The sequence below is a fragment of the Scyliorhinus torazame genome, chromosome 6, assembly GCF_047496885.1.
Source record: "Scyliorhinus torazame isolate Kashiwa2021f chromosome 6, sScyTor2.1, whole genome shotgun sequence".
NCBI lineage: Eukaryota > Metazoa > Chordata > Chondrichthyes > Carcharhiniformes > Scyliorhinidae > Scyliorhinus > Scyliorhinus torazame.
The window spans coordinates 279539305-279552231 of record NC_092712.1 but is presented as its reverse complement, the minus strand read 5'-3'; the positions used below and the strand labels follow the sequence as shown (position 1 = coordinate 279552231).

Sequence of the window (12927 nt, the reverse complement as noted above, 5' to 3'; positions counted from 1 at the left end):
AGCAGGAAAAGAGAATCCCAACAGCCAGAGAATTCTGGCCCACAAATATAAGTTAGTTGCTAATAAATCCACCAAGGAATTCTGGAGAAAGCTCTTCATCCAGAGAGATGAGACAGTGAAATTTGCTACCACGTAAGTGGTTGAAGCAAATAACACCGATGCATTCAAGGGAAAGTTGAATAAGTACACAAGAGAGAAAGGCATCATAAGGGAGAGAATAAATAAGGTGGGAGAATGATCATCCATAGCATCAACACGCGTATAGACCAGTTAAGCTGAATACTTGTTCCTGTATTGTAAAATTTTGTGCAATTTATGAATGAAGCCAGTGACACTGCTGGTAGCATGTGGAGCAAATTACCATCATTTTCTTAAGCCTTCTGGAATTCTTCCTAGATTGTACTGGAGAATAGTAGCCGAGAAGACAAGCACGAGTGTCCATTTGGTCGAAGTAGCATTGAGCTCACCAGGATGCTGTGCGAAATCCTTAAAGTGGGAGAACTTCGTAAGTTTTAATCTTGCCATTTTAAGTTGTCACATAGTTGGTTAAAATAAGGAGCCTCTGTTAGTGCCAGTTCTGTTGATGTTTTCTTTAAACATTTAAAAACTAAGTTTGAGCTTCTTGTTGTTGTCTATTTCTGTCGATTAAATTGTTTTGGTTGGGTGGGTTGGTGGTGGAGGGTGGGATCTGAATATGGTTTGAACAAAGACTTTGACCCATTCTTGCACTTCTGCTCTTTGCATCACAAATGATGGAGAGGGCAGTGTGGCAATTGGTTCCAAACTTCTACCAATGCTACTGTTTGCAGCACACATGTCAAAGAACAACTTTTCTATTTGTTCTTGCAGAAGCATCTGATCTGTGCTTGGCATCTTCCAAAGCAACACCGCTGGAAATACTGCTCAGGGAGACTCACATCCCATAGCTCTGGTGTGCATGTGCTTACACATACACATATATTGCTGACAACAAGTGGATATCAACCGCCACCCCTTCAGCGAATTACTAAGCACAACACCATGAGGCAGCTGTGCTGCTAGGATGAGAGCTAAACCGAACAATTGCATGTGTTCATATAATGACTGAAATCTGTTTATTGTCGTAGCCGCCCCAACCCCTTACCAGTATTTAATCAACGATGGTGTCCAACCTCTCTAAAAACTTAACTATTCTGAGAGAAGCTAAGGATCTTATATAGAAAAAAATAACAAATATATGTTCCATCTGGACTAATGCTGTGATCTCCAGCATGTAAGCTGGCAGTTAGATTGTTAGTTGCTCAGTTTACTCATCCTAGTCATTCATTCAGTGAGTTAAATTTTCAGAATTGGTGGAGGCAAGGGCCCAGGTTGTGTTTTTTCTGGTGGTAACCATTATTTTCACTTAATTGCTAAGATATTTTGGAAATCTAATATATACTTAATGGTGGTTGATGAACAGTGTTTCTTGGCAACTTGTAGTGAAAGTTGTGTAAATGTCAACAAGTTTCATTTTAATAATCTTTATTAGTGTCACAAATAGGCTTACATTAACACTGCAATGAAGTTACTGTGAAAATCCCCTAGTCTCCATATTCCAGAGCCTGTTCGGGTACGCAGAGGGAGAATTCAGAATGTCCAAATTACCTAACAGCACGTCTTTCAGGACTTGTGGGAGGAAACCGGAGCAGCAGCCGGAGGAAACCCACGCAGACACGGGGAGAACGTGCAGACTCCGCACAAACAGTGACCCAAGCCGGGAATCAAACCCAGGATCTGGCACTGTGAAGCAACAGTGCTAACCATTGTGCTACCAGAATTGCTCACACGGATAGAGAGGAGCCTTTTGTAAATAGGTTAATCCACTAATGTCCATGTAAGCTTATTTTGATACTGTACCAAATACCATGAATATACAAAATGTGGAAAACATGAGTAAGATTTGAGACTAGGAACAGCCCAAGTAAACATGGAGAAGTCAGATGTATTATTATGGAGTGAAATGTGCCAGAAGTGCACGATATTGTAAGAATAAGATAAGTGTGATGCATTGAAGAAAGATACAGAAACAGTTGAAGAGGAAGTAATTCTGGATTGTTATAGGGCTGAAACAGTAGGATTAATTTTGGAATGGTATAGCACAGGCTTGTCCAAACCTTGTGGAAGTGGGGGGCACATTTCAATTTTCCTCACCCTTGGGGGTGGGGGCCGATGAGCTAATTTTGGAAAGATATGATTTAAACATTGCCATGTGTTTGGCACAACATTAAACATGAATTTAAGAAAAGCTGATGTGCAAAAATAAACAACATGCTGAGCAAAAAAATTCCACAAAAAAAATCAACAATTTTTAAAAAACAATAACAAATAAAGATTAGGATGTAAAAGGCTAAGAGTGTGTGACCTGCTCATTTCTCGGTGTGGGGTGCTCACTCGCTAACTGAGAGGTACATCTCATGCAGACCACGCACACACCCCACGCGCACACCCCACACACACACCCCACACACACTCTCCCCACACGCGCGCAAGTCATACACATGCGTACGTCCCACACACGTGCACGCCGCACACACCCCACATGCACGCGCATGCCCCACAAACACGCACCCCCCACACGCGCGCGCACACCCGCACGCGCGCGCCCGCCCCACCCGCGCGAGCAGAGGTTCCATGCACGCCATAGTGTCTCTGTCTTCGCATACTCGCAGTTGCCAGTGTTCGCTGCTGTTTTTCTCCAATGTTCCCTGCTTGTAAGCTCACTATTAAGCCTATCAGCAGCAAACGTGGGAGAACAGATTCTCATTGGAGGAGCAGACCCCTGCAGAAATCTTTAAATTGCTTAGCGTGCCATATAAAGGGGCTTGCAAGCCTGGTATAGGACTATAGGAGAGAGTCAGGCAATAGGATTAATATTGGATTGGTCTAGTAAAGAACCAGCCCAGATTTGCTGGACCAAATACCATCCTTCTGTACTGTAAACCTCTAGGGTCCTGTGTCTGCATTATCCAGTGAATGAACAGCAGACCCATGTGATTGCCAGACGCATGGGAAGCATCCTCAGATTTGTTTTGGTGCAAATACATTGCCATCTGTTCCAGGGGTAAATTGCCAATTTGTCACCTCCAATTGGGGCTGTCAGGAATTTGATAGATAGCGCTTGCGTCGTCCCACATCTTGTCTAAAGTCTTTAACTAGCTGACAGACTCTAATGGATCAGCATAAGATGAGTTGGTCCAATTCAAAGTGCCAATGGGATGATTTGTGAGATGTTAAATTATTATTTTGCTGTAAATAAACTTAAAGATTGAAAAGCTTTGCAGACTTGGTGCTTTTTGCAAATACCGTGGTAATGACTTTAGCATGAATAAAGTACCTGGGAGATTTTGGTATTTAAATATTGGCTGGAAAACAGAAAGAAAGCTACTTGTCCTAATTATCTTACTAATGATTAAAAACAAATTAAATGCAGTAATGCCTTCACATTCTATTCAATATGTAATACTCAATCTCTTGTGGTACATGAAAAACAAGATCAAATATGAACATACTGTGAAGCAGGGTTAGGGGCTGGAGATCATTTGGCAAGGTGGCAGGTGTGATTTCAAAGTTGTCCTTTCTGTTCTTGTTCTTAATTGTTAGCCTCTGATTCAGCAGGTTACGGACTCAAGCCCGAATCTAGAGATTGGAGCACATAATGTAGGCTGACACTCCATTGCAGTACTGCTGCACTTTGGAGGCGGCTATCTTTCAGATAATAATAATCTTTTATTGTCAAATACGGCTTCAATGAAGTTACTGTGAAAAGCCCCTAGTCGCCACATTCCGGCCCCTGTTCGGGTACACAGAGGGAGAATTCAGAATTCTCACAGCTGGTACAGGAATTGAACCCGCGCTGCTGGCCTTGTTCTGCATTACAAGCCAGCTGTCTAGCCCACTGAGCTAAACCAGCCCCTGATGAGAAAGTCAAACCGAGACCCCCCTCATAGGTGGGATCCAAAATATTGGTAAACACTGCTTGGAAGAGTAGAAGCTTGGAGTGCTGGCCAATATTTATCCCTTAACCAATTACAGCAGATGATTTGGTCATTGTCTTGTTTCTGTTGGTAAGACATTGCTGTGAGCAAATGAGTTCCCTCCATCGCCAAAGTGAATGCTTCAATTGCCGTAAAGTGCTTGAGGAGTTCCTGCAGTTGTGGAAGACACTGTACAAATATGGATTCTTTCATTAGAAGCGACTGATGTGTCCATAACTCTGAAAGATTTTTTTGTACTTTCTCCAAAGAGTGTTACTGGAGAGAGGCAATGCAAGTATTGTTAAGCCATGTAGTAAATCTGGATGGCATGAGTAGCTGACATTTGATACAGAATCTAATGTGTTTTGAAAAAAACAAAAAATTGGGGGGAATGGAAAGACCATGAGGGAATAGAGTGTTAATTGAAATCTATATGTGACTTGAGGATCGAGGTGGTCATTCAAAAGAGATTAAATGCTGTAGACTAATCACTGGCAGTCCTGCATATTCGTATCAAATGACAGACTTGGTGCATTGTGGGAATTTATCCAACAGTCCAACAGATTTGTTCGGGGAGTTCATGGTTAATTTATTGGCCTTTCAGTCAAAGGTTTACCATGGCTTTGCAAAGAGCTTTTTTCCCCTTTTGCTGAGGTTTTAAATAAGTAATTTGAAAGTGTTCTCCGAGTCCAGTGGGATGCATTAAAGTGCTGTGTAGGTGCAGAGGCATTGTACAAGAAGCTTATTCTGCCAAAATGAGAAATGGACCATTTGACAGCTTTTCAGGACTTGTGCCAGAATGGATGTACAGCAGCTGCAGACATCCTCGGCAGCAGGGAACATTAACCATTCTTCATGAGACGGAGCAATACTAGCTGAATTTTGCCATTAGGTTTTGAAAAAGTTCAGATTGGGAATGAAGCTGAGCACACGTCATTTTACCCTTTTGCCCAAGACCTTGGGCTTTGATCTGAACTCTCCCCCCGACAGGGAACGAGGGCTGGTTTTCAAATATGAAGATCGAGCACACTGACCCCTTGCTCACCCCTTCAAATTTGAAAGTGCAGAAATCAGCCCATGGACGTGGCCCCAGCAAAAAGGGGGCCAGGCCCTAATTTGCATATCAGAGTCACGGTTAACAGGATTCCGGCAGCTGTTTCAAAGTGGGAGCGGCTGCTTCTCAGGGTTAGTGTACTCCTTGAGAGCCAGGGAGAATTGGTGTGCTACTTCGGCATTCCCAGTCCCCAGTCCACAAACCCCCAGCCCTCCTGAATACCAGCCCCCCCCCCCCCGATCCTCATGGATCACCAGCACCTCCCTTCCCCGCTCCCCCCCCTCCCCCCACTCCCATGGATCACCAGCACCAACGCCCCCCCCCCTCCACCCCAACCCCACAAAACCACCAGTGCCCCCTCCACCATGGATCACCAGCCATCCCACCTCTAACGATCACCAGCTCCCCCTCCCCTTGATCACCAGCTTCCCACTACCTCCCATCCCTCCTGACCGTCAGTTCAATTATTTTCCTCTAGAAATGAATACTAGTGTTTTGGCTGCATTTTTGTGACATTGTTGACTTGGCTTGCTACTTATAATGAATTTTGAATGTACACCCCCCGCCCCCAAAGAACCCTTTGCTCTTCTTTTGACCTTTACTTTTCAGAGATTGAGCTTCGGCCTACTCCACTCCAAATCCTTTCTCCTCAGCTTCAGCCTGCTGCTGGTTTTCAGTCATTTGCCCAATTTTATGTTTCAGGTGTGGTTGGGGGCTTCAACCAGTGGTTGTAAAGTGCACAGCAACTACCCAATCTCTTTTTGTGAGGAAGAGTTCAGTGATCCCCGGAACACTGATGGCGAACCATTGTATGGGATAATCCAGGCTGCCGTGAATGCTGTTCAATTGGGGAAAATGGAGAAGCAAATGCTGCCCTCACTAAAATGCAGTTTTTCATTCATTTTCCATATAATCTAAGTGCACATCCTGATATATTCATAAAATCTGCCTTTGCTTCAAACGTTTTTTGCGCCAGTGGTAGAAGTAAAAAAAAAAAAGCCTTTAAATTAGTCTTTAAATTAAAAGGAAGAATTGATTACTTTTGCTAAACCTTGTGTTTATCAAGGTTAAGGATGGCCGTGTTGAAGAGTGGAATCTATTTTCCAATCTTTCATGATCTGGCTCCAGCATTAAGCACTCCCAGGCCAAGCGTGGGACAGCCAACTTCCCTCTATTATGTCCTTGTCTTAAAAGAGTATTCTTTTCTGCTGCAACATGAATCTTTCCAGTTCAATATCTATTACCCTGTGCCTTCCCTGAAAGAAATTATTGAAAGAAGGAAGAACTTGCATTTATATAATGTCTTCTCATGTCTTCAGGGCAAACTAAAGTGGTACACAAATACTACTTTCACTTTGAAGTATTGTCACGAATGATATGTTGACTAATTTGTACACAGCAATATTCCACAAACAACTGGAGATGGAAACCCACAGGAAGACGGTGGGCAAGTTGCATGGGCAATTTTAGTTGCCTATCTTGTCAGGTTTCTGCTTGGTGGGCAAGGTTCTAATGTTATGCCTTGTGTATCCAGTCATTGTGGGTTCTTTGAATTGCAGTCTCATTTCAAAACAAACTCAATATAAAACGAAATTTCAAAATATGAGGAAAAAAATCTATTGCCTTGAATGGTTCACCTATACTGAGACCAGTACTTAATTACTTCTGTAAAAATACTGTGATGAGTGCCTTCGAGCTATTCGCTTCATTGTGAAAGTCTTTCCGAAACCGTTAGTTTTATGTTTTGAATTGATTGTGTGACAGAGAGGTTAGCCTGCCTATGTTCATGATGGATGAGATTGGGCCAGTTAGACAAACTGAAATCTTGCTGCTAAAGCATCACTTTGAAATATACAATAATGGTTTGATTTGTCAAGATTTTGTTCTTCACATGTGCCTTCAGCACAGCTAGATATGGGCTGGTTTAGCACACTGGGCTAAATTACTGGCTTTTAAAGCAGACCAAGGCAGGCCAGCAGCACGGTTCGATTCCCATACCAGCCTCCCCAAACAGGCGCCGGAATGTGGCGACTAGGGGCTTTTCACAGTAACTTCATTGAAGCCTACTTGTGACAATAAGCGATTTTCATTTCATTTCATTTTCATATCGGGGGTAATTCAACGGGAAGTCCAGTTTTGGGCGTGGTTAGTGGGGTGTTTTCCCCTCGTCTGGGTCTCCTCGAGCCCCCCCCTCACCTCGCCTCTTATGGACAAGGTACTCGGGGCCTGGCATGGGCAACCTGGCACCAGGGCACCTTGGCACTGCCAACCTGGCAGTGCCCAGGTGCCGGTGCCCGGGTGCCAGGATGCCACCCTTCCCAATGCCTCAGCACCCGGGGGTTTCCAATGGCCTGGGAGACCCCCCGCCCACCACTAGGTGGCATTACACCTGGTCCACGTTTGTGCGGACCAGTACTAAACGGAGTCCTGGCAAGTTTTCCCAGGCGTGACCAGTGAATCCCGGGCCCCGGGAGAATCCAGCGCGTGCATATTTAAATTACCTTTATGGCCCAGTGAGGGCCAGACTGCGATGCCTCGCGGGATTTCTTTGAATCTCATCAGATGTTTTGAGCGTCGCGAATCTCGTGAGATTCAGTGGCCTCGTTGCATCTCCAAGTTAGATTGGATTGGATTGGTTGTTGTCATGTGTACCGAGGTACAGTGAAAAGTATTTTTACGTGAGCAGCTCAACAGATCATTAAGCACATGGGAATAAAATAAAATAAAATAAAAATAAAATACATAATAGGGCAATAATATAATGTAGGTCCACAAATGTAACTACATAAACACCGGCATTGGGTGAAGCATACAGCTGTTTAGTGTTAATCAGGTCAGTCTGACGCGACGAGGCCCGGTAAATTGTCCGGAAAGATAATTTCCAATCATTGATCACAATGTACAGAGATGTATTTGAATTGGGGAGCATTTGCAATTGTTAGTTTTACCAGGTCTATTGACCTTAAAGAGATTTAAGGACATTAGTGTTTCATTATTGATTCTGCAGATAATGCTGCATTGTATAGATATAAAACGGATCAATTACTATTTCCTTTAAAATAGAGAGAAAGGGACAAGAGAGAAATGTTGCCTGTTGTTAAAACTGATACTTGCATTTGCGTGACATCCAGGCACACATCTAAACTATTCAAGGAATCATTTTTGAATTGCAGTGATTATTTTCAGGCAAATATGGTAGTCTTTCTGCACCACCAATTTCCCAAAGGTAGCTTTAAAGAAAGAAATTGTCTATTCATATGGAACCCTTCATGTCATCTGGATATCCAATTTTATTGGATATAAAATGCTTTATATCCAATAAAATACTTCTCAAGCATGCTTACTGTTGTAATGTACAGCAAACTCCCACGAACAGCAATGAGATAATGGTGGCACAGTAGCACAGTGGTTAGCACTGTTGCTTCACAGCCCTAAAGTCCCCGGTTTTGTTCCCGCTTGGGTCACTGTGCGGAGTCTGCACGTTTTCCCCGTATCTGCGTGGGTTTCCTCCGGGTGCTCCGGTTTCCTCCCACAAGTCCCAAAAGACATGCTTATTAGATGAATTGGCCTTTCCGAATTCTCCCTCAGTGTCCTCGAACAGGTGCCGGAGTGTGGCGACTAGGGGATTTTCACATTAAGTTCATTGCAGTGTTAATGTAAGCCTACTTGCGACAATAATAAAGATTAATTTAGGTTATTATTATGGCCAAATGAGACTAAATGTTGACTGGGAGGCCAGTCTTACCTTTTCTTCTGGAAGTCTCATAATCCTTTACATTCATCTGCCAGGGCAGGCAGGGCATCCGTTTAATGTTTCAGTTAAAAGACAGCACATCTGACAGTGCAGCACTCCCTCAAATACTGCACTGAAATGTCAGCCTAGATTACATGCTGAGGTTTCTGGAGTGGGGCATGAACCCAGAATCTTCTGGTTCGGGCAAGAACGCTACCAAGGCTGATACCATATGTCGCTGTGCTGAGTTACCAACACCTTTATGCTGTTTGTTTTAAAATGCTTGACTTACTACTGATTGAATAAAAAAAAAATTATACCCTGACTTCAAAAAACACTAGATTAAGTGTTCTAGTCCTGGGAAATAACTTGAACCCAGGATAATATTTATTCCTCAACTAACGCCATTAAAACATAATCTGATCACGTATCTTATTGCTGTTTGTGGCAACTTGCTGTGCACAATTTGGCTACTTCCTACATAATGACAATGACTACACTTCAAAAGCACTTAATTGGCTGTTGAGTGCTTTGGCACACGCTGGGGATGTGAATCAAGCTATATAAATAGAAATAATTTATTTTACCAACTGAATCAAGGTAGCATTTCATATTAAATAAATTTACAACTTCTCCCATTGCTGCTGCATATAAAATGTGTTTATATCACTATTGTGCCATACATGGAGCATTTTTGCATTTATCCAAATGACTGGATTCCTTATTGATGGTCAGTACAGGGTTATGATCCCATCCTGCAAGGAATCTACATTATAGTCTTAATGATGGTCACTTCCAGGGCTTGGTGGGAAAATGCTTTGATCTGAAAATCCTTGGCACGTATTGCAGTCTAGCAGTTGTCAAAATTATTAATTTATTGCATCCAAGGAAAGCTAGATGGGATCATAGAAATATATTAACAAATTTTGCAGAGTTCCGCCGTCTAAAAATGGACTGTTATTTCTTTTCAGCCACTGTAGCCACTATGAATCCCTGCCCCTGGCTAGAACCAAGAGCAAATGTTCAAGTAATTGTGAAGGCATTGTGAAAAAGATGTTCTAGATCTCCGTGATTGTTTCGTGTAACATGAAAGACTTCGTCCCAGACAGGCTGTGTGTGCCCTTATATAATTATCTGATAAATACCTGCACCTGGAAGAATGAGTTTTAGTGGGCTAAATGGCTTTTTAGTTATTTTTGGCATTTCTTACATTACCACTCAGCACAGGCCTGCTGTATATGGTTAGTTGAGGGTATGTTTAAGAATGTATATATTGTTTTGATACCTTGTATTTGAAGTGTTTGTGTGTAAAAATAAATAAATAAATGTTATGTTTTCTATCTCCTTTCTTCCTTCCTCTCCATTCACTTCTCTTCAACCCCCACCCCCCCCCCCCCCCCCACCCCCCGTCTCTCACTTCTCTTTGGCCCCTTCCCCTTGCTTCCCTTCAAACTCCCTCACCTCGCTTCCCTTCAAACCTGTTTCCCTTGCTTTCCTCCCAACCTGCTCCCCTCACTTCTTTCAAACACCCTCCCCTTCTCTTCATCCCCCCCGTCTCTCGCTTCTCTTCAACTCCTGCCCCTCACTTCTCTTCTACTCCCTTCCCTCGCTCCTCTTTGACTCCCTCCCCTCGCTCCTCTTCGACTCCCTCCCCTCGCGCCTCTTCGACTCCCTCCCCTCGCTCCTCTTCGACTCCCTTCCCTCGCTCCTCTTCAACTCCCTTCCCTCGCTCCTCTTCGACTCCCTTCCCTCGCTCCTCTTCGACTCCCTCCCCTCGCTCCTCTTCGACTCCTTCCCCTCGCTCTTCTTCGACTCCCTTCCCTCGCTTCTTTTCGACTCCCTCCCCTCGCTTCTTTTCGACTCCCTTCCTTCGCTTCCCTTTGGCCTCCTCCTCTTGCTTCCCTTCAAAACCCCTCCCCTCACTTCCTTCAAAATCCCTCCCTCGCTTCCCTTCAAACCTCTCACCTTACTTCCCTTCAAATCCCTCACCTCGCTTCCCTTCAAAATCCCTCCCCTCGCTTCCTTTCAAAATCCCTCCCCTCTCCTGTCCTCTCACCTACTCCTTCCATCCCACCATTTTCCCCAATGCCCACTTCCTGCATAACCCTACAGCTAGTGAAACCTGCAACGAATTTCACCCCATGTTTTTTACCCACGACCGATCATTCGAGGAGTTCTTTTGCATCTGCATCCAGCTGTTGAATAAGACGTGGAAGGAAATGAGAGCAACATCTGAGGACTTCAACAAGGTCAGTGCTGCTGCTCTGTGTTGCTGAGCTGCGAAATGAAGAATGTGATTTCTGGTTTATCTCCTATAGTGAAAGATAATCTACTGGTACACGTTGTGTAATGTCAGCATAAACTTTGAGAAAACCAAGTGCTAACATCACTAACATAAGGTGAATTTCATTAATAGCTTTAAAAATAAACAGCACCAAAGCCAACTTCCTTTTGAATTTCATGAAGAACTTGAAATAACCACTCTGTCAAACGTTGCTGTGACATTACTACAATGTGGGACTGCTTTTGATACTGTACTCTACTTCAGCAACAGTTAATTTTCCAACAAGATTTTTTTTAACAGAACCTTCAGCTTAACATCTTGTACAAGTCCAAAGAGATTTGTGAGCATAATCCTCAGAAGCTTCATTGCAATCTTTCCAGTTTTTGTGCATGTCGAAACCTGTTTTAAGTTAAGGCTGACATCGGATGATTTTTTTCCCCCATTATTCAAGCCAGTTAGAACTGTACATAAGCTGGGAGCTATATAGACTAGCAGCCCATTATGCTCCCTGTTCTATTACAAGGCAGGGCATGGTGCATTTGCCAACGAGCAGTTAATTTTACTGGCTGCCTACTCCACAAGGTTTACAGTGAAGCACCAAATAGACTAAAATACATTCTGAATTAGAACCATAGAATTCCTACAGTGCAGAAGGAGGCCATTCGGCCCATCAAGTCGACACCGACCCTCCGAAAGAGCACCTTACCTTGGCCCACTCCCCCACCCTATCCCCGTAACCTCGTAACCCCACCTAGCCTGCACATCCTTGGACACTAAGGGGCAATTTAGCATGGCCAATTCATCTAACCTCCACATCTTTGGATTCAGCTTTTAATAAACTAATGGAAAAGCAAACACATCACTCTTGGGGACAGGAAAAGTAAGTTGGTGACCTTCTGAGTGTTTACGCACTGCAAAGCCTGTGCTGTAAATGGCTTGAATATACTGGGTAGCACTGCAGCTGATAATATCTAAGGCATAAGCTGAAAAATTGAGTTTAGGAAACAGGCATAAAACTCTCCAAAAGTTGGAATTATACTTGGCACAAGGGAAGATTGATCTTATTCATTCATGGGATGTGTGTCTTTGGCAAGATCAACATTTCTTGCCCATCGCTAATTGCCGTTGGGAAGGGGTAGCCGTGAGTCACCTTGTTGAAATGATGTTGTCCATTTGATTTGTAGGTACACCAAGAGTGCTGATGGGGGAAGTGGGGGGTTTCCTTTATTTTTCCCAGCAACGGCAAAGGAACGGCAATAGGATGTTGTGTGACTTGGAGAGGAACTTGCAGCTGATGATGTTCCCATGTATCTGCTGCCCTTGTTCTACGAAGCAGTGCAAATATCAAGTTTTCTAGGTGGTGACCCAGGAGCCTTGGCAAGATGCTGAGTGCGTCTTGTGCATGATGTAGATTGCACTAGCGGGAGCCAATGTTTAAGGTGGTGGAAGGGCTGCAAATCACACAGCCTGTTTTGTCCTGGATGGTATTGAGTTTCCGAGGTATTTTTGGCGCCTCACTTTTCCATGCAACTAGGCAGTATTCCATCAGGAAGAGTTTTAAATGGCACTGGACATTGTGCAGTCATTGGACAACATCTTCACTTCTGACCTTATGGTGGAGAAAACACTATAGGTGAAGATGATTGGGCCTGGGACACTAACCTGAAGAACTCCTGCAGCAATGTCCTGAAGTTGAAATGATTGGCCTCCAACAGTCTATCTTTGTGCTCGGTATGATTCCAACTAGTGGGTAGAAGCACGGTTGCCACTTAATTTTGTGTAATTGAAACCGGAACAATGTGTGTATATGTGAATCTATGGAAATCCCTGCCCAGATAAAAATAGATAGAATTTTGAAGAA

The 12927-nt window shown here is 43.6% G+C and overlaps 1 protein-coding gene across 3 annotated transcripts in view; it reads left to right on the top strand.

Annotated features, from left to right (window-relative positions):
- The window catches only part of elmo1 (engulfment and cell motility 1 (ced-12 homolog, C. elegans)), a 370865-nt gene that overhangs the window by 205495 nt on the left and 152443 nt on the right, over window positions 1-12927 (top strand). For all 3 annotated transcript variants that reach the window (XM_072509748.1, XM_072509746.1, XM_072509747.1), the window contains 2 exons: window positions 397-505; window positions 10895-11031. In XM_072509748.1, the coding sequence (XP_072365849.1) occupies window positions 397-505; window positions 10895-11031 (246 nt within the window). The remainder of the gene's footprint in view (window positions 1-396; window positions 506-10894; window positions 11032-12927) is intronic.